This window comes from Taudactylus pleione, unplaced genomic scaffold (assembly GCF_031769625.1).
Source record: "Taudactylus pleione unplaced genomic scaffold, aTauple2 ptg000512l, whole genome shotgun sequence".
NCBI classification, from domain to species: Eukaryota; Metazoa; Chordata; class Amphibia; order Anura; family Myobatrachidae; genus Taudactylus; species Taudactylus pleione.
The window spans coordinates 3,472,127-3,499,763 of NW_028284914.1; the positions used below are offsets into that span (position 1 = coordinate 3,472,127).

The window sequence follows — 27,637 nt, forward strand, 5'->3', positions numbered from 1 at the left end:
CATACTGACATTACACGGTATCACCCCGCCATGTCTTCTCTCCCCTCATACTGACATTACACGGTATCACCCCGCCGTGTCTTCTCTCCCCTCATACTGACATTACATGGTATCACCCTGCCGTGTCTTCTCTCCCCTCATACAGACATTACACGGTATCACCCCGCCGTGTCTTCTCTCCCCTCATACTGACATTACACGGTATCACCCCGCCGTGTCTTCTCTCCCCTCATACTGACATTACACGGTATCACCCCGCCCTGTCTTCTCTCCCCTCATACTGACATTACACGGTATCACCCCGCCCTGTCTTCTCTCCCCTCATACTGACATTACACGGTATCACCCGCCATGTCTTCTCTCCCCTCATACTGACATTACACGGTATCACCCGCCATGTCTTCTCTCCCCTCATACTGACATTACACGGTATCACCCCGCCGTGTCTTCTCTCCCCTCATACTGACATTACACGGTATCACCCCGCCGTGTCTTCTCTCCCCTCATACTGACATTACACGGTATCACCCCGCCGTGTCTTCTCTCCCCTCATACTGACATTACACGGTATCACCCCGCCGTGTCTTCTCTCCCCTCATACTGACATTACACGGTATCACCCGCCATGTCTTCTCTCCCCTCATACTGACATTACACGGTATCACCCCGCCGTGTCTTCTCTCCCCTCATACTGACATTACACGGTATCACCCCGCCATGTCCCCTCATACTGACATTACACGGTATCACCCCGCCATGTCTTCTCTCCCCTCATACTGACATTACACGGTGTCACCCCGCCATGTCTTCTCTCCCCTCATACTGACATTAAACGGTATCACCCCGCCATGTCTTCTCTCCCCTCAAACTGACATTACACGGTATCACCCGCCATGTCTTCTCTCCCCTCATACTGACATTACACGGTATCACCCCGCCGTGTCTTCTCTCCCCTCATACTGACATTACACGGTATCACCCCGCCGTGTCTTCTCTCCCCTCATACTGACATTACACGGTATCACCCCGCCATGTCTTCTCTCCCCTCATACTGACATTACACGGTATCACCCCGCCATGTCTTCTCTCCCCTCATACTGACATTACACGGTATCACCCGCCATGTCTTCTCTCCCCTCATACTGACATTACACGGTATCACCCCGCCGTGTCTTCTCTCCCCTCATACTGACATTACACGGTATCACCCCGCCATGTCCCCTCATACTGACATTACACGGTATCACCCCGCCATGTCTTCTCTCCCCTCATACTGACATTACACGGTGTCACCCCGCCATGTCTTCTCTCCCCTCATACTGACATTAAACGGTATCACCCCGCCATGTCTTCTCTCCCCTCATACTGACATTACACGGTATCACCCCGCCATGTCTTCTCTCCCCTCATACTGACATTACACGGTATCACCCCGCCATGTATTCTCTCCCCTCATACTGACATTACACGGTGTCACCCCGCCATGTCTTCTCTCCCCTCATACTGACATTAAACGGTATCACCCCGCCATGTCTTCTCTCCCCTCATACTGACTTTACACGGTATCACCCCGCCATGTCTTCTCTCCCTCATACTGACATTACAGGGTATCACCCCGCCATGTCTTCTCTCCCCTCATACTGACATTACACGGTATCACCCCGCCATATCTTCTCTCCCCTCATACTGACATTACACGGTATCAACCCGCCATGTCTTCTCTCCCCTCATACTGACATTACACGGTATCACCCCGCCATGTCTTCTCTCCCCTCATACTGACATTACACGGTATCAACCCGCTGTGTCTTCTCTCCCCTCATACTGACATTACACGGTAACACCCCGCCGTGTCTTCTCTCCCCTCATACTGACATTACACGGTATCACCCCGCCATGTCTTCTCTCCCCTCATACTGACATTACACCGTATCACCCTGCCGTGTCTTATCTCCCCTCATACTGACATTACACGGTATCACCCCGCCATGTCTTCTCTCCCCTCATACTGACATTACACGGTACCACCCCGCCGTGTCTTCTCTCCCCTCATACTGATATCACATGGTATCACCCTGCCGTGTCTTATCTCCCCTCATACTGACATTACACAGTATCACCCCGCCATGTCTTCTCTCCCCTCATACTGACATTACACGGTATCACCCCGCCATATCTTCTCTCCACTCATACTGACATTACACGGTATCACCCCGCCATGTCTTCTCTCCCCTCATACTGACATTACACGGTATCACCCCATGTCTTCTCACCCCTCATACTGACATTACATGGTATCACCCCGCCATGTCTTCTCTCCCCTCATACTGACATTACACGGTATCACCCCGCCATGTCTTCTCTCCCCTCATACTGACATTACACGGTATCACCCCGCCATGTCTTCTCTCCCCTCATACTGACATTACACGGTATCACCCCGCCATGTCTTCTCTCCCCTCATACTGACATTACATGGTATCACCCCGCCATGTCTTCTCTCCCCTCATACAGACATTACACGGTATCACCCCGCCATGTCTTCTCTCCACTCATACTGACATTACACGGTATCACCCCGCCATGTCTTCTGTCCCCTCATACTGACATTACACGGTATCACCCCATGTCTTCTCACCCCTCATACTGACATTACACGGTATCACCCCGCCATGTCTTCTCTCCCCTCATACTGACATTACACGGTATCACCCCGCCATGTCTTCTCTCCCCTCATACTGACATTACACGGTATCACCCCGCCATGTCTTCTCTCCCCTCATACTGACATTACACGGTATCACCCCGCCATGTCTTCTCTCCCCTCATACTGACATTACACGGTATCACCCCGCCATGTCTTCTCTCCCCTCATACTGACATTACACCGTATCACCCCGCCGTGTCTTATCTCCCCTCATACTGACATTACACGGTATCACCCCGCCATGTCTTCTCTCCCCTCATACTGACATTACACGGTATCACCCCGCCATGACTTCTCTCCCCTCATACTGACATTACATGGTATCACCCTGCCGTGTCTTATCTCCCCTCATACTGACATTACACAGTATCACCCCGCCATGTCTTCTCTCCCCTCATACTGACATTACACGGTATCACCCCGCCATGTCTTCTCTCCACTCATACTGACATTACACGGTATCACCCCGCCATGTCTTCTCTCCCCTCATACTGACATTACACGGTATCACCCCATGTCTTCTCACCCCTCATACTGACATTACATGGTATCACCCCGCCATGTCTTCTCTCCCCTCATACTGACATTACACGGTATCACCCCGCCATGTCTTCTCTCCCCTCATACTGACATTACACGGTATCACCCCGCCATGTCTTCTCTCCCCTCATACTGACATTACATGGTATCACCCCGCCATGTCTTCTCTCCCCTCATACTGACATTACACGGTATCACCCCATGTCTTCTCACCCCTCATACTGACATTACATGGTATCACCCCGCCATGTCTTCTCTCCCCTCATACTGACATTACACGGTATCACCCCATGTCTTCTCACCCCTCATACTGACATTACATGGTATCACCCCGCCATGTCTTCTCTCCCCTCATACTGACATTACACGGTATCACCCCGCCATGTCTTCTCTCCCCTCATACTGACATTACATGGTATCACCCCGCCATGTCTTCTCTCCCCTCATACTGACATTACACCGTATCACCCCGCCATGTCTTCTCTCCACTCATACTGACATTACATGGTATCACCCCGCCATGTCTTCTCTCCCCTCATACTGACATTACATGGTATCACCCCGCCATGTCTTCTCTCCCCTCATACTGACATTACACCGTATCACCCCGCCCTGTCTTCTCTCCCCTCATACTGACATTACACGGTATCACCCCGCCATGTCTTCTCTCCCCTCATACTGACATTACACGGTATCACCCCGCCATGTCTTCTCTCCCCTCATACTGACATTACACCGTATCACCCCGCCATGTCTTCTCTCCACTCATACTGACATTACATGGTATCACCCCGCCATGTCTTCTCTCCCCTCATACTGACATTACATGGTATCACCCCGCCATGTCTTCTCTCCCCTCATACTGACATTACACCGTATCACCCCGCCCTGTCTTCTCTCCCCTCATACTGACATTACACGGTATCACCCCGCCATGTCTTCTCTCCCCTCATACTGACATTACACGGTATCACCCGCCATGTCTTCTCTACCCTCATACTGACATTACACCGTATCACCCCGCCATGTCTTCTCTCCACTCATACTGACATTACATGGTATCACCCCGCCATGTCTTCTCTCCCCTCATACTGACATTACATGGTATCACCCCGCCATGTCTTCTCTCCCCTCATACTGACATTACACCGTATCACCCCGCCCTGTCTTCTCTCCCCTCATACTGACATTACACGGTATCACCCCGCCATGTCTTCTCTCCCCTCATACTGACATTACACGGTATCACCCGCCATGTCTTCTCTACCCTCATACTGACATTACACGGTATCACCCCATGTCTTCTCACCCCTCATACTGACATTACATGGTATCACCCCGCCGTGTCATCTCTCCCCTCATACTGACATTAAACGGTATCGCCCCGCCATGTCCCACATATAGGGGCCTATGTATCAAAGCTTGATATGAGATAAAATTGTGAGAGATATATCACCAACCAATCAGCTTCTAACTTACATTTTGCAGGCTGTGTTTAAGGAATGACAGTTTGGAGCTGAGTGGTTGTTGATATATATTTCACAATTTGATCTCACATCAAGCTTTGATACATAGGCCCCATAATGTATTCCCTGTGCTCCTCATCCCCTGCTGCCTCCCCCCAGCTGGGCCTCCTCCCCCCATAGTGATCACTGATAGGCCGCCGCCGCCGCCGCTGCTGCTGCTGCGGCTCAGTGCTTGCTAGTGCTGCTTATCGATTGCTCGGCGCTCAGCTCTCCTTCCTGACGTGACAGGCGGCCTTGGATTACCGAGCTATCGATTCGGGAGTGACAGCCGCAATGGCGCCCGGCGGAGTGAGAGGGAGGGACACCGGGGACCAGGGTACGATGAGACTGGGCTCGATTCAGGCTGTGAGGTTCTACATAGAGGGACCCCGTAGGTGTATTAAGTTGGCTGGGCATGGTGGTGATAATGAGGGTGTATTGGAGTGACTGGTGTGTGGTGTGATATATTCTGCTAATGAGGGTGTATTGGGGTGACTGGTGTGATATATACTGGTAATGAGGGTGTATTGGGGTGACTGGTGTGATATATACTGGTAATGAGGGTGTATTGCTGTGACTGGTGTGTGATATATACTGATAATGAGTGTGACACAGACTGATAATGAGGATGTATTGGAGTGACTGGTGTGTGGTGTGATATATACTGGTAATGAGGGTGTATTGGGGTGATACAGACAGGTAATGAGGGTGTATTGGAGTGACTGGTGTGTGGTGTGATATATACTGGTAATGAGGGTGTATTGGAGTGACAGATGTGTGGTGTGATGTATACTGATAATGAGGGTGTATGGGGGTGACACAGACTGTTAATGAGGGTGTATTTGGGTGACAGGTATGTTATTTCGGTGACAGACTGATGAGGGTGTATTGGGGTGACAGGTATATTATTGGGGTGATAGGCTGATAATGAGGGTGTATTTAAGTGACAGGTGTGTGGTGTGATACACACTGATAATGAGGGTGTATTGGGGTGACCGACTGATAATGAGGGTGTATTGGGGTGACAGACTGATGAGGGTGTATTGGGGTGACAGGTATATTATTGGGGTGATAGGCTGATAATGAGGGTGTATTGAAGTGACAGGTGTGTGGTGTGATACAGATGTGTTATTGAGATGCCACAGACTGGTAATGTGGGTGAATTGAGGTGACAGATAATGAGGGTGTATTTGGGTGTCAGGTATGTGATTGGGGTGACACAGGCCGATGATGAGGGTGTATTGGGGTGGCACAGACTGATGATGAGGGTGTATTGGAGTGACAAGTGTGTGATGTGATATATAGTGATAATGAGGGTGTATTGGGATGACAGATGTGTGATTGAGGTGATACAGACTGATGAGGGTGTATTGGGGTGACAGATAATGAGGGTGTATAAGGGTGTCAGGTATGTGATTGGGGTGACACAGACCGATAATGAGGGTGTATTGGGGTGACAGACTGATAATGAGGGTGTATTGAGGTGTTACAGATAATGAGGGTGTATTAGGGTGTCAGGTATGTGATTGGGGTGACACAGACCGATGATGAGGGTGTATTGGGGTGACACAGATTGATAATAAGTGTGTATTGGAGTGACAGGTGTGTGGTGTGATATATACTGATAATGAGGGTGTATTGGAGTGACAGGTGTGTGGTGTGATATATACAGATAATGAGGGTGTATTGGGGTGACAGGTGTGTGATTGGGGTGATACAGACCGATAATGAGGGTGTATTGGGGTGACAGATTGATAATGAGGGTGTATTGGGATTATGGTGCATGATTGGGGTGACACAGACTGATAATGAGGGTGTGTTTGGATTATATGCGTGATTGGGGTGAAACATACTGATAATGAGGGTGTATTGGGGTTAGAGGTGTGTGATTGGGGTGTCACAGACTGATAATGATAGTGTATTGAGGTTACAGGTGTGTGATTGGGGTAATAAAGGAGTATTTAGGTGACAAGTGCGTGATTGCGGAGACACTGATAATGAGGGTGTATTGGGGTAACAGGTATGTGATTGTGCTGACACTGATAATGAGGGCGTAGTAGGGTGACAGTATGTGATTGGGATGACGCTTGGTAATAACAGTGTATTGGGTGACACACTGATAATAACGGTGTATTGGGGTGACACACTGATAATGAGGGTGTATTGGGGTAACACTGATAATGAGGGTGTATTGGGGTGACACACTGACAATGAGGGTGTATTGGGTGACAGGTGTGTGGGGAGATGCATACTGATAATAAGGATGTATTGAGGAAACAGGTGTGTGATTGAGATGACACACTGATAATTAGGGTGTATTGGGATTTGGGTGTGTGTGATTGGAGTGACACAGACTTATAATGTGGATGTATTGGGGTGACAGGTTTGTGGTGCAATACACCCCCTATAATGAGGGTGTATTGGGTGACGTGTGACTTGGGTGATGAGGGTTGATAGCGAGGCTGTATTAGGGAGGTCAGGCCTGTGACTGACAAATACTGAGAAGTAGGGTATGTGGTTGGCAGGCCTGTGACTGACAGATACTGAGAAGTAGGGTATATGGTTGGCAGGCCTGTGACTGACAGATACTGAGAAGTAGGGTATATGGTTGGCAGGCCTGTGACTGACAGATACTGAGAAGTAGGGTATGTGGTTGGCAAGCCTGTGACTGACAGATACTGAGAAGTAGGGTATATGGTTGGCAGGCCTGTGACTAACAGATACTGAGAAGTAGGGTATGTGGTTGGCAGGCCTGTGACTGACAGATACTGAGAAGTAGGGTATATGGTTGGCAGGCCTGTGACAGATACTGAGAAGTAGGCTATATGGTTGGCAGGCCTGTGACTGACAGATACTGAGAAGTAGGGTATATGGTTGGCAGGCCTGTGACTGATACTGAGAAGTAGGGTATATGGTTGGCAAGCCTGTGACTGACAGATACTGAGAAGTAGGGTATGTGGTTGGCAGGCCTGTGACTGATACTGAGAAGTAGGGTATGTGGTTGGCAGGCCTGTGACTGACAGATACTGAGAAGTAGGGTATATGGTTGGCATGCCTGTGACTGATACTGAGAAGTAGGGTATATGGTTGGCAAGCCTGTGACTGACAGATACTGAGAAGTAGGGTATGTGGTTGGCAGGCCTGTGACTGATACTGAGAAGTAGGGTATGTGGTTGGCAGGCCTGTGACTGACAGATACTGAGAAGTAGGGTATATGGTTGGCAGGCCTGTGACAGATACTGAGAAGTAGGGTATATGGTTGGCAGGCCTGTGACTGACAGATACTGAGAAGTAGGGTATATGGTTGGCAGGCCTGTGACTGATACTGAGAAGTAGGGTATATGGTTGGCAAGCCTCTGACTGACAGATACTGAGAAGTAGGGTATATGGTTGGCAGGCCTGTGACTGATACTGAGAAGTAGGGTATATGGTTGGCAGGCCTGTGACTGACAGATACTGAGAAGTAGGATATATGGTTGGCAGGCCTGTGACTGACAGATACTGAGAAGTAGGGTATGTGGTTGGCAGGCCTGAGACTGACAGATACTGAGAAGTAGGGTATGTGGTTGGCAGGCCTGTGACTGACAGATACTGAGAAGTAGGGTATATGGTTGGCAGGCCTGTGACAGATACTGAGATGTAGGGTATATGGTTGGCAGGCCTGTTACTGACAGATACTGAGAAGTAGGGTATGTGGTTGGCAGGCCTGTGACTGACAGATACTGAGAAGTAGGGTATATGGTTGGCAGGCCTGTGACAGATACTGAGAAGTAGGGTATATGGTTGGCAGGCCTGTGACTGACAGATACTGAGAAGTAGGGTATATGGTTGGCAGGCCTGTGACAGATACTGAGAAGTAGGGTATATGGTTGGCAGTCCTGTGACAGATACTGAGAAGTAGGGTATATGGTTGGCAGGCCTGTGACAGATACTGAGAAGTAGGGTATATGGTTGGCAGGCCTGTGACAGATACTGAGAAGTAGGGTATGTGGTTGGCAGGCCTGTGACAGATACTGAGAATTAGGGTATGTGGTTGGCAGGCCTATGACTGATACTGAGAAGTAGGGTATATGGTTGGCAGGCCTGTTACTGATGGATAATGACATTGAGTGTGTTTGAGATGCCAAAGTGCTGCTAAGAACCAGAATGAATGCAGAGAACATACGTGTGACTAGTGGACAGTATAGGGGCTATGGGGAAGAGCTGATAACAGCTACATACATTGGCCTTCATTTACTCTCATGGCTCATATGTGGAAATGTCCAGTAACCAATCAGACATTTGCTTTTTTTTTTCATTAGTGAAATTTGCAATACAGCAATCAGAGCTGATTGGCTGATAATAACAACTTGGTTAGTACATAACTCAATATATATGTCAGGCCATATCTATGCAGACCTGCGGATGCTGTGCACTGGTCAGTCTATGTTATTACAGTATGTACGTCAGGCCATATCTATGCAGACCTGCGGATGCTGTGCGCTGGTCAGTCTTATGTTATTACAGTATGTACGTCAGGCCATATCTATGCAGACCTGCGGATGCTGTGCGCTGGTCAGTCTTATGTTATTACAGTATGTACGTCAGGCCATATCTATGCAGACCTGCGGATGCTGTGCGCTGGTCAGTCTATGATATTATAGTATGTACGTCAGGCCATATCTATGCAGACCTGCGGATGCTGTGCACTGGTCAGTCTATGATATTACAGTATGTACGTCAGACTATATCTATGCAGACCTGCGGATGCTGTGCACTGGTCAGTCTATGATATTACAGTATGTACGTCAGGCCATATCTATGCAGACCTGCGGATGCTGTGCACTGGTCAGTATGTTATTACAGTATGTACGTCAGGCCATATCTATGCAGACCTGCGGATGCTGTGCGCTGGTCAGTCTATGTTATTACAGTATGTACGTCAGGCCATATCTATGCAGACCTGCGGATGCTGTGCACTGGTCAGTCTGTTATTACAGTATGTACGTCAGGCCATATCTATGCAGACCTGCGGATGCTGTGCGCTGGTCAGTCTGTTATTACAGTATGTACGTCAGGCCATATCTATGCAGACCTGCGGATGCTGTGCGCTGGTCAGTCTTATGTTATTACAGTATGTACGTCAGGCCATATCTATGCAGACCTGCGGATGCTGTGCACTGGTCAGTCTATGATATTACAGTATGTACGTCAGGCCATATCTATGCAGACCTGCGGATGCTGTGCGCTGGTCAGTCTGTGTTATTACAGTATGTACGTCAGGCCATATCTATGCAGACCTGCGGATGCTGTGCACTGGTCAGTATGTTATTACAGTATGTACGTCAGGCCATATCTATGCAGACCTGCGGATGCTGTGCGCTGGTCAGTCTATGTTATTACAGTATGTACGTCAGGCCATATCTATGCAGACCTGCGGATGCTGTGCACTGGTCAGTATGTTATTACAGTATGTACGTCAGGCCATATCTATGCAGACCTGCGGATGCTGTGCGCTGGTCAGTCTATGTTATTACAGTATGTACGTCAGGCCATATCTATGCAGACCTGCGGATGCTGTGCACTGGTCAGTATGTTATTACAGTATGTACGTCAGGCCATATCTATGCAGACCTGCGGATGCTGTGCGCTGGTCAGTCTGTTATTACAGTATGTACGTCAGGCCATATCTATGCAGACCTGCGGATGCTGTGCGCTGGTCAGTCTATGTTATTACAGTATGTACGTCAGGCCATATCTATGCAGACCTGCGGATGCTGTGCGCTGGTCAGTCTATGATATTACAGTATGTACGTCAGACTATATCTATGCAGACCTGCGGATGCTGTGCACTGGTCAGTCTATGTTATTACAGTATGTACGTCAGGCCATATCTATGCAGACCTGCGGATGCTGTGCACTGGTCGGTCTATGTTATTACAGTATGTACGTCAGGCCATATCTATGCAGACCTGCGGATGCTGTGCACTGGTCAGTCTGTGTTATTACAGTATGTACGTCAGGCCATATCTATGCAGACCTGCGGATGCTGTGCACTGGTCAGTATGTTATTACAGTATGTACGTCAGGCCATATCTATGCAGACCTGCGGATGCTGTGCGCTGGTCAGTCTATGTTATTACAGTATGTACGTCAGGCCATATCTATGCAGACCTGCGGATGCTGTGCACTGGTCAGTATGTTATTACAGTATGTACGTCAGGCCATATCTATGCAGACCTGCGGATGCTGTGCGCTGGTCAGTCTGTTATTACAGTATGTACGTCAGGCCATATCTATGCAGACCTGCGGATGCTGTGCGCTGGTCAGTCTATGTTATTACAGTATGTACGTCAGGCCATATCTATGCAGACCTGCGGATGCTGTGCGCTGGTCAGTCTATGATATTACAGTATGTACGTCAGACTATATCTATGCAGACCTGCGGATGCTGTGCACTGGTCAGTCTATGTTATTACAGTATGTACGTCAGGCCATATCTATGCAGACCTGCGGATGCTGTGCACTGGTCGGTCTATGTTATTACAGTATGTACGTCAGGCCATATCTATGCAGACCTGCGGATGCTGTGCACTGGTCGGTCTGTGTCATTACAGTATGTACGTCAGGCCATATCTATGCAGACCTGGGGATGCTGTGCACTGGTCAGTCTGTGTTATTACAGTATGTACGTCAGGCCATATCTATGCAGACCTGCGGATGCTGTGCACTGGTCAGTCTGTTATTACAGTATGTACGTCAGGCCATATCTATGCAGACCTGCGGATGCTGTGCACTGGTCAGTCTATGTTATTACAGTATGTACGTCAGGCCATATCTATGCAGACCTGCGGATGCTGTGCGCTGGTCAGTCTGTTATTACAGTATGTACGTCAGGCCATATCTATGCAGACCTGCGGATGCTGTGCGCTGGTCAGTCTATGATATTACAGTATGTACGTCAGGCCATATCTATGCAGACCTGCGGATGCTGTGCACTAGTCAGTCTATGTTATTACAGTATGTACGTCAGGCCGTATATCTATGCAGACCTGCGGATGCTGTGCACTGGTCAGTCTATGTTATTACAGTATGTACGTCAGGCCATATCTATGCAGACCTGCGGATGCTGTGCGCTGGTCAGTCTGTTATTACAGTATGTACGTCAGGCCATATCTATGCAGACCTGCGGATGCTGTGCACTGGTCGGTCTATGTTATTACAGTATGTACGTCAGGCCATATCTATGCAGACCTGCGGATGCTGTGCACTGGTCGGTCTGTGTTATTACAGTATGTACGTCAGGCCATATCTATGCAGACCTGGGGATGCTGTGCACTGGTCAGTCTGTGTTATTACAGTATGTACGTCAGGCCATATCTATGCAGACCTGCGGATGCTGTGCACTGGTCAGTCTGTGTTATTACAGTATGTACGTCAGGCCATATCTATGCAGACCTGCGGATGCTGTGCACTGGTCAGTCTGTTATTACAGTATGTACGTCAGGCCATATCTATGCAGACCTGCGGATGCTGTGCACTGGTCAGTCTGTTATTACAGTATGTACGTCAGGCCATATCTATGCAGACCTGCGGATGCTGTGCACTGGTCAGTCTATGTTACTATAGGGCCTTTATAGCAAGAGATAATGTTTTGAAACTACAATATTTGGATGTGTTTTTCCTAATATAAAGTATTGGTCTGAGTATAAGGAGACGTGGCAGGTGACAAGTTGTATTACTCACTAAGTGACCGGACTGTACTCTGAAATGAAAATGAAACGGCTTCTGTACCTGTCTCCTCAGGTGTGTCTGCAGCGCTGTAAGGTGCCTGTCCTGCCCTGACAGAGTGTGCCCAGGCCTCTCATGGCGTCGCAGTACAATGCCCCATTTGATGAACAGGGTGAAGTGAGGGAGGGCTTCCTCTGCCCATTATGCCTAAAAGACCTTCAGTCCTTTTATCAGCTGCATTCCCATTATGAAGAAGAACACTCCAGCGAAGACAGAGATGTGAAGGGGCAACTGAAAAGTGAGTGCGGTGTCTCAGGGCAATGCCCACTGATGTGGTGGCACCAATACCTGGCAGCAGGCTGTATCGCCAAAACGCTCCCTTGCCCAAAATAAGGTTATTGTGTGATGAAAGATAAAAGCACGACTAAACCAGAAATTGCAATGAATGTAATATAGAGTAGATCCTATAAGCTTCTATGTGTCTATAATGGGTATGTCCATTTTCCCTTTGTCTCTACAAGTGCCTTGTTGCTATTCCTTCACTATTCATTGAATCTCACTTGTGCTATCACATTCCCAAACCGTGTTAAAGTGCAATAGGTGCAGATGGGATCCTCGTCTTGCACGCCGGCCGATACTGCACATTGGCGTGTTCTGCAGAGCCACGCTCCGCTGTATTCCTTACACTGCATTTTCATCTTACGCTGCGCAAAATGTTGCAATTCCAGTAGTTGGAATTGCTGCTGCCTTTAAATCCGCCCCATAATGAGCACTTTGGTGAGGTTTCCTGTCTCTTTGTGTTTGTGTTGTAAGATCTGGTTCAAATTGCCAAGAAAGCAAAGAACAAGCTTCTGAAGAAGGATGGAGGTGAGCGGGCCGAAGGCGGATCCCAGGAGCGCTACGAGGCGTTCAGCTATGGCGGAGTGGATCCGTGCATGTGGGACCCCCAGGAAATAGGTGAGTTTATGGCTTTGGGCTGCCATCACTGACAGCCAATCACTGAACAGTAAGAAAGTGGCGCCAACTCCATAGAGGCAGTCATGCCAGGCTTTAAAATGATATGTACTTAGCCAGTGTTACAGAAGGGCACGTACAGGAAAATGATCTGTACTTAGCCAGTGTTACAGAAGGGCACGTACAGGAAAATGATCTGTACTTAGCCAGTGTTACAGAAGGGCACGTACAGGAAAATGATCTGTACTTAGCCAGTGTTACAGAAGGGCACGTACAGGAAAATGATCTGTACTTAGCCAGTGTTACAGAAGGGCACGTACAGGAAAATGATCTGTACTTAGCCAGTGTTACAGAAGGGCACGTACAGGAAAATGATCTGTACTTAGCCAGTGTTACAGAAGGGCACGTACAGGAAAATGATCTGTACTTAGCCAGTGTTACAGAAGGGCACGTACAGGAAAATGACCTGAAGGTTATAAACCCCCTTCATGGTATAGAGCAGGGTTAGGCAACCTGTGGGGTACTCCAGCTGCTGGGAAACTACACCTCCCAGCATGCCCTGCCACCGGTTTAGCATGCTCAAACAGCACAACTGTCAGGGCATGCTGGGATGTGTAGTTCCATAGCATCTGGAGAGCTTACAGGTTGCCTACCGCTGCTATAGAGATTATTCATGGTGTGATGAGTGTAATGATTTTTGTCAGATTTACTATATAATAGAATAGTAATACACATTTGCTTGTAACACAAGTATTTCTGTCTACGCTGCAAACGTTGCAGATGTGTGACCCATCTACCAGAGGCGGTTACTGAATATTAACATTACATTCTATGTAAGAACACGTGAACGGCACCTTCAGGAGAAGTAATCAGCTCTCAGCTTGTAGTGCGACAAATATAGCAGCCACTCACGGATCATTATATTTGTGTCTCTCTTCCAACAGGGGCCACTCGCAGTCACCTGTCTGACTTTAAGCGGCACCGAGCGGCCCGGATTGATCATTATGTGGTAGAAGTCAACAAACTAATCATTCGCTTACAGAAGGTGAATTTACTTTCCTGGAGCTTAGCCAGGCTCATGTGTTTTTGGCATCTTAGGAATGGAACAATACAAGCTGGATATGTTAGATAGGATTAAAGGTACACGAACTTATTTTTAGTAAGTGAAAGCACGTTTTAATTGTTCCAACACTTGCCCAAATGTAATAACCCGCGACTTGCGGCAGGTGTCGGGATTTCAGCTGTTTAGCCATGGGATTTAAAGTACCAACTTTTTTTTTATTTACTTATATCCTGTTCTAGCTGTGGTGGTGTAGGCATAAGCCTAATTCTATGTACAATAAATGAAAACTGGTGCACAGGAAATTATGCAAATCCAATGCTCTGATGAAAAATTAGATGTAGGCGCTATCTTGCGCATAGAGCTGTGTATCATCCCTCATTAGTGTAACCATAGTCTCACATCATTAATGTGCCGACTTATATTTGGATGCTCGGATTGGCTATATGTTGGTCTAACTCCTCCCCCTTCCGCCTATTCCCACATATCGGCACGCAGGTATTGGAAGAGCTGAAATATTGAATTCTGCCGTGAACATTCTAATCATCTGATTGGCTACAGGATGTTTTGGCCCAGCCCACTTCATCTTCGTATCTGTGCGTCCTCCTGTCCCCTGTTATTTTTTAAAATGATAATAGGTGCTTTGACCTGGACGTTAGTTTGAGTTGTTGCTATGGTTACAGCACAGTTATGTGTTCGCCAGTTTTCATAACTGTACATCATTATGTTGAATATTTTTGTCCGTACAGGACTTAAACACTAACTAACCCCCTGTGTCTGTCTGTCCATAGCTAACCTCGTTTGACCGCATTAATACGGACTCTGCCAAGATAAGAGGTACGCCGGCTCTCGTTTCTGCGGCTGTTGGTTGTGGTCAGTGTTGGGATTAATTCAGAGTTTGCTTCTCTCGTCCAGCTATAGAGAAGTCTGTGGTGCCGTGGGTGAATGACCAAGACGTGCCCTTCTGCCCGGACTGCGGGAACAAGTTCACTATACGCAATAGGCGCCACCACTGCCGGCTGTGTGGTTCCATCATGTGCAGGCGATGCACCGAGATCATCACCATTCCATTTGCCAGTGAGAAATGAGATTATAATGTCCCCAGTTGTATAACGCAGCCTGGCTGCTGCACCGTCTATCACTGTCTGCGGTTGTTATTGTTTATATAGCGTCACCATGTACGCTGCGCTGTGCAGAGATTATTCTCCTCGTTTTTTATGTATTGGCTAAAATATTCCATTTCTGTGTCCGGTCTTATTGTTCTGATTATAGTGCGGGGGGTGGAGGGGTATCTGCCAGTTGCCCAGAGTGGCACATGTCAGATTTTCACCATATTGCACATGTTGGACTGGTTGTAGGGATATAGGACGTTCTTTACATACGTGTCTGTAATTTACACCGAGTTTGATCCCAGTGTCCCGGTGTATAGTGAGACATTTCCTTGTCTATTCTTGGGCACCAAGAGGAGGGGGGATACTAATTTATTTGTGCCAGGCCTGTTGGAGGGGACGGGGCCAGCTGGTGAGGGGGTTACATGCCCCCCTTTGTGCGTGGCACTTTGCATAGTATTCTACATTGATTTTTGATATCTTAATGACCCTGGTCTAGCACATAGTGAATGGCTTGGCTGCATTTCCATAAATATTTGTTCAATGCTCTCAAGGCCGCGTCCTCTGCGTGTAGGTACTTGGCAGACTGGACAGGGACTTTCCATGTAGCCTTTTTCAGGTAGACAGTTAGGGGTCAATCTTATTAGGTGCAAATTTGCAAGGTGTGAGTTGCGATTTTCATTTTGCAATCCAATTAGCAACTCGCACTGATCAGTCAGACTGAATTCGCAAGTTTCCACTCGCACCTCCCTGAGAGATGGAAAGGAAAATATTTATTTTAAGGTTAAATGTGGGAACACTGTGCTGAACCCCTTGGACACTCCCCCTAATGGCCAATTAGGCAATTGGAAGTTTCTAATTAGCTCATTTAGTCCAATAATTACATGTAATTTTTTGAGGTACAAACAAACAAAAAAAAATCCTCGAATTACCCCAAAATCAACTTTTTCTTTAGTTTAGGCACCCCAAATGTCATTACAATAATTTTTTAGTTGAAAAATAATTGTTTTTATCTTTTTTTTTTTTTCCACTTTTCAAGGTGCCCTCAAAGTACCCCAAAATCACCCTTTTTTCCTACTTTTTTTTTGCATTTTTCGTTTAATTCGTTTGAGATTAAACGAAAAAAGTTTTTAGTTTTTTTTTTAGCATTTTCTTGCTTTTAAAAAAAACACACAAATCAGCCATTTGACGCCATTTCAAAACCTACAGTAACTTCCTAATGGCCACAAACAGCCGTCTATACGGTCCTGCTAACGAAATTATCTATTTTGGGGGGTCCAGGATGGTCTCCCCACATTTTCATGCATTTCTCGCAAATCTCATTTGGCAGTTAGTTCGCATCCCTCCGCTGCAAGTAGTGCCAATAGGCATTTTTAATTGGATTGGAGAATTCTCTGGAGCGCGCTTCGCGGCGATGTGTGCGTTTACAGAAACAAACTCGCAATTTGCACCTAATTGGATCGAGCCCTTAGATTGGTCTCTTTTCCATCTACAGATAAGTTAACTAGCGCCAGCAAACACTCACTGTCTACCCACGGCAGCCCCAACCTGTCCCCGAGCTCCGGTTCTCAGACCTCCCGCCGGGGGAGCATCAGCAGCATCAGTAGCGTCAGCTCGGTGCTGGAGGAAAAGGACGACGATAAGATTCGCTGCTGCCTGCACTGTAAGGACACGCTGCTAAAGCGGGAGATGCAGATGGACGAGAAGGAGCACACGCCAGACATCGTCAAGATCTACCAGGTACGTCCTGTTAGGTCACCTGACTCTGTGCTCATGTGATCTTTCTGTGAGTGATCAGAACAACATATAGAGGGGTATTCAATATGAAAGGTTAACTTCCCTGGCGAAGTTAACGTTTCATATCGGAGTTTTTTTCTGCGTTAAGTCTGGTGCGCGCTCCCGCTTATCCCCGTATTCAAAATAAAATTAACGGAAACGCCGAAGTTGGATTTGCGTAAAGTTGTAAAAACATGGGGGAACACTATGGATACCCCCGTTTTAGCTTTAATTGAAAGTTGGGGATTTAAATAGCCGCAGCAGGTGTTATTTTCCCAACATTGAAGAAGTGATGCAGAAGAGCACTTAGGTTATTTTTTTCATTTTTTTAAGTGGTCCCATCAAATTTGGGGTACATGAAAATGGGTACTAGCATATTTTGGTGTCCCTAAAGTAATTTTTTTAAAATTCTGCATTTGTGCACCTGCCGCTATAATTCTATTCTAGAAAACATGTGCCGCATACTTGCAGAATAGCCCTGAACCTATTTGCCTATTCCCATTTTTTTTTTTTTTCACCCCAATTTTTAAATTTTTTTGGGGTGTCCCTATTTTTTTTAAAAAACTTTTTTTGACACAGTTCTTTTTTTAAATGTCAATCTCAGGGGTGCAGGCTATTTTTTTTTAAGCCTGCACCCCTAAACCCCAATTCTGCACTTTTTTTCAACACCTATTCAATGGTGAAAAGTTATCCCCGTTTTTTATCAAAGACTTTTCAAACCTGCGATACGTCTTTGAAATTGAATACGGTGTAAAACTAAAACAAGTGATATTAACGCAAAAACGTTAAAAAGTGCGATATTAACGCAAAAAACGATGTTATCGCACCCATATTGAATACCCCTAATAAACTTCAGTAACTAAGTAACTGACTCATCTCTGTGGACATTTGTAGCCCCCTAGTGGTCAAAACATCAAGAAAACTGAAGCGCTTTAATAGTGTTTTTTTTTTTTTTTTTTTTAATATCAAAATCAAAGTGAACAAATTGTAAGAGCCAAGTCAACATTGATTTGTGGTTTGGAAATAATGTAAATCATATTTAGTGGATCTACAGTGTAAATAAATTCAAAAGTGTAAAATCCTTGGATTTGGCTCAAGGGTAGTTGAGTAGATTAATGTTTTGCTAAAGGACGGGAGACCGAGCGTTGTAGTCCATGGCGTAAGCTCCGGGGACGGGCTGGTCACCAGCAGAGCGCTGCAAGGGTCACTCCTGGGTCCTGTATTTACTTGTGTGTTTAATTGTTGATAATTTCTTGTAATCCGTGAGGGTTTTACTGTCTTTCTGCAGATGATGCAAAGATCCAGAAGGGGCAAAACTAATGCGAAAATGATTCAGACAAAATAGAGGAATGTTCTATAGTACAGGTTCTCAAACAGTACATGTTTTCCAGGTCTCCTCACAGCACCACAAGTGAAATAATTAGCTCCACCTGTGGATCTTTAAAATGTGTCAGTGAGTAATGACTACACCTGTTCATTGGCTCGGTGACCTAGAAAACATGAACTGTGTGGGGTCCTGAGGACCGAGTTTGAGAACCACTGGTCTTATAGGGTGGAATCCTAAATTGGGTACATGAAAATGCTAAATAATACATGAGGGACACACATTCAGAAGGCAGAACACAGAATGAATAGTGATGCCCACAGCACAGGAAAGGAACCTTGCAGTCTCAGAGGCAGGGACCAAGTGGCGTTGCTCCGGTGGGAAAGGCTACAGTCGGTTATATAGGGAGAAGTATTAGTATCAGGAAGAGGGGTCATATTTTACCATTGTAGGGTACTGGTAAGACCTCATCCTGAGAACCATGTACAGTTCTGAAGAATTTATCCCATTAATACACCCCTAAAAATGGACCTGCAGGTTTCTTTCTGCCATTAAATTCAGCGTGCCTATACGATACATGTTAAATGGACGGCAGTATATAGTAGAGCATCACTGATTCATTACTGCGAGGAGGAAGCGCTGACCGATGTAGTGGCAGAAATTACACCGACTTGTCTGATTATTGCAGCGACTTCGAGCCTGTATGGACAAGGTGGATGAGAAGGCTCCTGAATACATCCGGATGGCACAGTCTATCAAGTGAGTGCAGTCATCAGACTATCACCGCACCATCTCGCACAAAGTATCCCCACTCCAGGGCAGCAGCCCCATGCCAGTTTAATTAAGCAACAAAAACTCTCTTATTTTTTTGAATAAGGAAATGATCTACTTATCTCTGGCTCGGAATGTTGGCGGTAATGGACCAATAAGCTTTCCTGAGCTGTAGCAGTGCCCCTCCCCCTTACCTGTATAGGTCACATTGGTGCATACTATAATTACACCCCCCCCCCCCCCCCCCCCCTCTCTTACACCATGCAGTGCAAGTGGTTGCTGCTCCGGCCTTTTAAGTCTAATCAAATGTCGAAATTGAAATACTTACAAAATATAATAGCGGCCAGTCCCCATATAAGAAGAACACACAAAGGATATTGGGTGCACTGATTGAATATTAAAATGTAATTTTTATTCTGTCCATTAAAATAAATATAGATTTAGATTAATGGACATAATAAAAGTTACATTTCAATATTCAATCAGTGCACCCAACATCCTTTGTGTGTTCTTCTTGCCAAAGTAACATAGTGGGTAGCACCCCTCAACTTTAGTTTCAATTATACAATTGATATGTTTGGATGTGAGGGATGGTTGTAAACTAGTGCGGTGGTTCTTTTCTTGTAGTCCCCATATAAGTCCGGTACATCTGCCTCTCATTAGTGGATGCCCAAATTGTTTAGACATTTGGGGCAAATTTGGGATTGCAGGAGAAGAAGATCCTCTATATAAATTAAGGGGGGCATGCATTACCGTGGTATTCCCCTGCCTATGCCATATTCTGAGACAGTATACTTTATATTTAGGTCGCTGCTTTAAGAAATAGATGCAAAAAAAAAAAAAAAAAGTTAGCAGATGAGCCAAGAAAATAAATGCACATGAAATAGATGTGGGTGGGGAGGTGATGCAGCATCCTGAAAACGCCCACGGCTCTCCCTCCCCGTTGTTTCCCGCGTCCCGTTCTCTGTGTGTGTCCCGACAAGGTGTAATTATCCTACAAAGATTCTGCAACTTGTTCTGTGTTTATTTTAATGCTCAGCGCCGGGGAGACAACCTACAATTTGGACCATGCCAACAACCTGAGAATAGAGGTGCAGAGACTCTACGAGCTGATAGATGCTTTAAGGTGAGCGTGTTTTCCATGTGCTGTAATCGGCAGCATTCCACCCTGAGTGAGCACGTGTCCGCTGCACACGGGGGCAGCCATATTGTGGCCTGAGACGTATCCATTTACTAGGGACATGTGACTCAGATGTTCTCATTCGCTTAGGCTATATTTACATAATACATATTCAGCCCTCATTGGCTGCCCCGAGCCGCGCTCGGTCTCCTGTATAACAGAAATGCTCAGGATAGTATGATGGGTTAAAAAGGTCACTTTGACCAATGATGTCACTTAAGGTGCGTACACACTAGACGATATGCTCCCTGAGCGATATCGTCTAGTGTGTCCCCGGCAGGCTGTGCTCAGTGTCGTTCATGACATTGAGCACAGCCGCTGAACGATATCATTAGCGATATCGTTCAGCGCCGGGCTCTCTCACCCATTCCCTGACATGCAGCAACCTGACGAGGTCGTCAGGTTGGCCTGCATGTCAGCGCGATGAACGATGATGACGAACGACCCGCGGGAACGCGCGTCGTCGTCATCGTTCATCTTTTTTGTGTTAAAAATGGACGATAAAGTGGACGACTGAACGATAACGATATCGTTATCGTTCAGTCGTCCACTTTAATCGCCCAGTGTGTACGCACCATTAGAGGTATAATCATTTTTTGCGCACTGTGGATCACCTGGGAAATATACTGTGCTTTAGATAGCAGCTGTACTTATCAGGGACCAACCTAATTAGCAAGTATACATATAGAAAAAAGTGCTGCACTTATCATGTATAATATCATGAAAAAATATATATAGTGAAAACCAGATCGCTTGATTATAATCTAATTAATGATGACTAATTCAGAGTCAAGAATAATAGTGTATTTTACTAGTAAATTCAACAAAAGATTGTCAACACACAGATAATATGAACTGTGGGCCTGATTCAGAGCCGCTCGTAAGCGGCCGCTCGTTCGTTCCGAGCGATGTTCGCACATCTGCGTATGGGTTGTAATGCGCATGCGCCAACCAGTCAGTGTGGTCGGAAATCGTGTGCTCGCAAAATAGCGAATGCCTGCTAATTTGAGTGACCGAATGAGGCGTTTGTGGGTGGTAACAGGGGAAGGTGCTTGAAAACGGGGAGTGGTGATCAGAACGCAGGCGTGCCAAACGGTCAAAACGGGCGTTTTAAGGGTGTGCATAATTAACAAAGCAGCGTCATCGACCACGTCACTTGGTTGTCTTTAGCCTGAACTGCTCGCATGATTGCGGTAGGAAAATGCTACCACAAGAATAGCGAGCAGTTCATACGCCGTTCGATGTACTCGATTAATCTAATAAATAGCGGAGATGACGTATGATGCGAGGGGCCAGGGGGCGTTTTTTCAAAATAGCGAGCGCATGTTTCGTTCGCTCGTTCAGACATAGAGGAGTCAACAGACCTGCAAATAGCGTCCGGCTCTGAATCAGGCCCTGTGATCAAACACATTCATAAAATAAACATTAATAAAATACTTCCATGGAAAATTACAATAGAAACTTGTGGTGGTGTGTATTCCTAAACCATACATGCAGTCAGTGAAAATCAACAGCCTATTTATAAATGAAACTAGCTGGTATTGTAATCTTTGACACGGTTCAAAATAGAGCAAAATATATATATATACGTTGCCAGACGACACTTAATATACTTATTTTGTAGGTCAACGGTATTGTATTCCGGCTCCCTTTTTAATCCAATTGAGTGGATAGGAGGGTAATTGTCACTCAAGAAATTGCGGCAAGTTCTGATTGTAATAATAAAATCACATTAGGCCGAAGAAATACACACAGAACAGTATAGACATGAAAACACAGAAGAAAGGATTCTATACATGTGGCGCATGGCAGGGATGTAAGCTCATGCAATCACACAGTACTAAACCAAAAACAGAGTTTGGATTGACATCCACAGGCAAATTGTATACAATTAAAGTCAGACTCACCTGCAACAGTAAAGGGCTTATTTACTTACTGGAATGCGCCTGCCATAAACAGTATGTTTAGACGATTAAGATGAACGATAACGATAAAATCGTTCGATAATCGTTTGAAAATTTGGTCTTTTAGACATCTATCATCGTTCAAACATGCTGGTCAACCTGACGTTATCGTCAGGTTCAGCATGTTTGCAGGTGATTGTGCCTGCACTGAACGACATATGGTTCAGTGTGGGCACCCTGCAGTGTAGTGAACGATATCGTTATCGTTCAGTCTTTTCACTGTCGGGTAGTGGATACCCGCCTTAAAAATCCAGATCGCAGAACATATTATCTGTGTGTTGACAATCTTTTGTTGAATTTACTAGTAAAATACACTATTATTCATGACTCTGAATTAGTCATCGTTAATTAGAACATTATAATCAAGCGATCTGGTTCGTCACATAAAGTTTAGTTGATAAGAGACCCCGCTGTACTTTCTTATGCAATTAGATTTTACTGGAATTCCATCCTGCTTCCAGCTGAAGGTTTGTACTTTGCTCTTTATAATAGAGGGAGAGGACTATGACTTTTTATCATTAAAATTTCTCATTTTAGGGGGGTTTAAATGTCATTTTAGTTTTATTTACTGTAATTATGTTTATTAACCTCTGAGCCATGTCTGTCAGTAAGAAGATCCTGATCCTGGGAATGAATGAGGAACCCAAACCCCACCCCAAGCACCTTCAGCTGCAGAAGATGATCCGATACTCGGCGACGCTCTTTGTGCAGGTAACGTGCCTCAGTCAGAGCGGAATGGAACGTTCCTGCATTTCCTGCGCAGAGTTCCGGCTCCCGCCGAGATCGTCCGTCCTGATGACCTCTGCACCCATCTTCTTTTTTAGGAAAAACTTTTAGGATTGATGTCACTGCCGACTAAAGAGAAGTACGAGGAGCTGAGAGAGAAGCGCAGGCAGGAGAACGAGCAGAAATTGCAGAAAGAGCGTCAGGTGAGACATTGACCCTTTTATATCCTGACTACCCTCATTCCGACATATCTCGGGGGCATATTGGCTGTAGTCAGGCGAATGTAACGCCTGCCAGGCATATATGGGTTGCTGAATTGCGCACGTCTGGATGTTCAGACATCACGTTGATTGTCAGCTGTATGTGCCAGGCCACCACTTCCGGTGACATACTGTGACTAACGGGCCGTTCTACAATGTACGACCTTTGCTGAGTCACGTCGCTGTGATGATCTCTCTAATAAGTTATATGTATCGTGCTGTTACTGCTGAAGGCACATATTCTATAATGCTGACAATACTCGCAACGACCTGCCCAACATTGTAACTACAAGAGGGTTAACTGATCTGCTTTTATTGGGAAATGAGAGTAAGGGCTATTACACACGTGCGTCTACTGTGTCATCCTCTTCTGTAATGTACCCGCATGTACCCACTCTGTCATCCTCTTCTGTAATGTACCCGCATGTACCCACTCTGTCATCCTCTTCTGTAATGTACCCGCATGTACCCACTCTGTCATCCTCTTCTGTAATGTACCCACATGTACCCACTCTGTCATCCTCTTCTGTAATGTACCCGCATGTACCCACTCTGTCATCCTCTTCTGTAATGTACCCGCATGTACCCACTCTGTCATCCTCTTCTGTAATGTACCCGCATGTACCCACTCTGTCATCCTCTTCTGTAATGTACCCACATGTACCCACTCTGACATCCTCTTCTGTAATGTACCCACATGTACCCACTCTGACATCCTCTTCTGTAATGTACCGGCATGTACCCACTCTGACATCCTCTTCTGTAATACACCCGCATGTACCCACTCTGTCATCCTCTTCTGTAATGTACCACTCTGTCATCCTCTTCTGTAATATACCCGCATGTACCCACTCTGACATCCTCTTCTGTAATACACCCACATGTACCCACTCTGTCATCCTCTTCTGTAATATACCCGCATGTACCCACTCTGACATCCTCTTCTGTAATACACCCACATGTACCCACTCTGTCATCCTCTTCTGTAATGTACCGGCATGTACCCACTCTGTCATCCTCTTCTGTAATGTACCCACATGTACCCACTCTGTCATCCTCTTCTGTAATATACCCGCATGTACCCACTCTGACATCCTCTTCTGTAATACACCCACATGTACCCACTCTGTCATCCTCTTCTGTAATGTACCGGCATGTACCCACTCTGTCATCCTCTTCTGTAATGTACCTGCATGTACCCACTCTGACATCCTCTTCTGTAATACACCCGCATGTACCCACTCTGTCATCCTCTTCTGTAATGTACCCGCATGTACCCACTCTGTCATCCTCTTCTGTAATGTACCCACTCTGTCATCCTCTTCTGTAATGTACCCGCATGTACCCACTCTGTCATCCTCTTCTGTAATGTACCCACTCTGTCATCCTCTTCTGTAATACACCCACATGTACCCACTCTGTCATCCTCTTCTGTAATGTACCCGCATGTACCCACTCTGTCATCCTCTTCTGTAATGTACCCACTCTGTCATCCTCTTCTGTAATGTACCCGCATGTACCCACTCTGTCATCCTCTTCTGTAATGTACCCACTCTGACATCCTCTTCTGTAATGTACCCGCATGTACCCACTCTGTCATCCTCTTCTGTAATGTACCCACTCTGACATCCTCTTCTGTAATACACCCGCATGTACCCACTCTGTCATCCTCTTCTGTAATGTACCACTCTGTCATCCTCTTCTGTAATGTACCGGCATGTACCCACTCTGTCATCCTCTTTTGTAATGTACCCGAATGTACCCACTCTGTCATCCTCTTCTGTAATGTACCCGCATGTACCCACTCTGTCATCCTCTTCTGTAATGTACCCACTCTGTCACCCTCTTCTGTAATACACCCACATGTACCCACTCTGTCATCCTCTTCTGTAATGTACCCGCATGTACCCACTCTGTCATCCTCTTCTGTAATGTACCCACTCTGTCATCCTCTTCTGTAATGTACCCGCATGTACCCACTCTGTCATCCTCTTCTGTAATGTACCCACTCTGTCATCCTCTTCTGTAATACACCCACATGTACCCACTCTGTCATCCTCTTCTGTAATGTACCCGCATGTACCCACTCTGTCATCCTCTTCTGTAATGTACCCGCATGTACCCACTCTGTCATCCTCTTCTGTAATGTACCCGCATGTACCCATTCTGTCATCCTCTTCTGTAATGTACCCACTCTGACATTCTCTTCTGTAATACACCCACATGTACCCACTCTGACATCCTCTTCTGTAATGTACCCGCATGTACCCACTCTGACATCCTCTTCTGTAATGTACCCGCATGTACCCACTCTGTCATCCTCTTCTGTAATGTACCCACATGTACCCACTCTGTCATCCTCTTCTGTAATGTACCCGCATGTACCCACTCTGTCATCCTCTTCTGTAATGTACCCGCATGTACCCACTCTGTCCTCCTCTTCTGTAATACACCCGCATGTACCCACTCTGTCATCCTCTTCTGTAATGTACCGGCATGTACCCACTCTGTCATCCTCTTCTGTAATGTACCCGCATTTGTAGGTATCGGTGACCTCTATGACCGCTTCCATCTCTTCACCGATCACGCCACAAAGAGAAAAGACGGCTTTATAACTCTTGTGAGCACGAGTCCTGTATAAATACCCCATAGATAATGGTTTATGGAGACTGATCCATTTCCTATCTATGCTATGTAAGACTCTGGTCCGTTATCTCACTGGTTTATTTCCTCGCAGGCTGCCCTCGAAGCACAGAAGAAGAGAGATGAGCGGAATAGAAACACCCTCCCTCGTTCTTCTGACGTAATGAACGGGGAGCTGCCTCAGAGGGATCGCATCCGGAAGGTGGAGGGATGGCTGCCGACCTCTGGTGTACCTCGCAATCGAGAGACCTCAGACCCTCTTCTGCAGCAGATCGAGAACATCACCTCCTACATCCTGCAGGCCCGAGAGGCTGGGCGCGTAGATGAGGTCCACATGTTAGAGGAGAACCTGAGGCAACTGCAGGATGAGTATGACCAGCAGCAGGTGGAGACGGCCATCCAGATGTCCAAGGAGCTGGCGGAGGAAGAGGCCATGCAGAAAGAACAGCTGGAGGTGCTGAGAAAGAGGGAGGTGAGCAGGGAGCAGAAGCGGGGGCTGGCCCAGCACAACAGAACTCACTCCTTGGATTTCAGAGAGCAGAGTCAGCTGGCCGTATGGCAGGACAAACAGACATCGGCGCTAGATCTTCAGCTCCCGAAACAGGACGTTCGCACTCTACAGCTTTCCCTACCGGTGTCTCAGCCTCCTCTGCAGACCACACCTGTTCTCCCTTCGCGCATCTCCCCTGCTCTCCCTAAAGTTGACATGAACAAAGAGGTGTCCTTAAACCCATTTGAGAACGAGGAACAGGGGCCGGCTCCACCCCTCTCAGACCCAATTCAGCAGAATGGCCACAGGGAATATAATCCGTTTGATGAAGATGACGAGGAGAAGCCAGAGGAGCAAAGGAGAAGCAACTGTGCCATAACGCCAGCCTACTCCAATCCCTTTGAAAACTCGCCAGAAGAGGACCGGAAGCCACCGGCGTCCAAAAACCCCTTTGAGGAGGACGAGGGAGCTTGTCCGGGGAACCCGTTTGAGGAGCTGGATTCAGGAGCCAATGAGGCGATTGATGAAGATTTACTTCTGCAGCAGATAGATAATATCAAGGCCTACATATTTGACGCCAAGCACAGTGGGCGGCTGGACGAGGTGGAGGTCCTGACCGAAAACCTGAGGGAACTGAAGAAGACTCTGGCCAAGCAGAAGGGGCAGACGAAGTAATCATGGGTGGGACACTGGGTGCTTCAGACTCAGTCTCTCTCATCCATTTATTGATTTGTAACCAGCAGAGGCTGGGATATCAAAATCACTAACCAGATTATGCCATTGTGCTTCAAAACACTACGTGGTGGGGGGGGGGGGGGGGGGGGGGGTGCGGTGCGGTGCGCGGGGTGCCTCACACCAATGACCTCTAAGTGTCCGAACTGTATTAAAGAGATTTCACTCTAAGCCTGTTACATTAAT

The 27,637-nt window shown here is 46.7% G+C and overlaps 1 protein-coding gene across 2 annotated transcripts; it reads left to right on the plus strand.

Annotated features, from left to right (window-relative positions):
• The first annotated feature begins 4,945 nt into the window (after window positions 1-4,945).
• Window positions 4,946-27,541, plus strand: RBSN (rabenosyn, RAB effector). 2 transcript variants are annotated; one of them, XM_088450244.1, is made up of 12 exons: window positions 4,946-5,089; window positions 12,538-12,760; window positions 13,276-13,419; window positions 14,361-14,461; window positions 15,268-15,313; window positions 15,392-15,553; window positions 17,081-17,325; window positions 19,374-19,444; window positions 20,496-20,582; window positions 23,209-23,311; window positions 23,425-23,529; window positions 26,324-27,541. In XM_088450244.1, exons 2-12 carry the CDS (start codon window positions 12,598-12,600, stop codon window positions 27,392-27,394), a joined length of 2,298 nt encoding a protein of 765 aa, XP_088306370.1. In that variant the 5' UTR covers window positions 4,946-5,089; window positions 12,538-12,597; the 3' UTR covers window positions 27,395-27,541. The 2 variants fall into 2 exon arrangements, with proteins under 2 accessions (XP_088306370.1, XP_088306371.1); XM_088450245.1 differs by having other exon boundaries at window positions 5,072-5,143.
• Window positions 27,542-27,637: the final 96 nt, after the last annotated feature.

Excerpts from the sequence above, each read along its gene's own strand:
- RBSN (XM_088450244.1), top strand. The coding sequence starts at position 12,598 with ATGGCGTCGCAGTACAATGCCCCATTTGATGAACAGGGTGAAGTGAGG. Across the intron at positions 12,761-13,275 it reads TGTGAAGGGGCAACTGAAAA|ATCTGGTTCAAATTGCCAAG; the intron begins GTGAGTGCGGTG and ends TTGTGTTGTAAG. Across the intron at positions 13,420-14,360 it reads GTGGGACCCCCAGGAAATAG|GGGCCACTCGCAGTCACCTG; the intron begins GTGAGTTTATGG and ends CTCTTCCAACAG.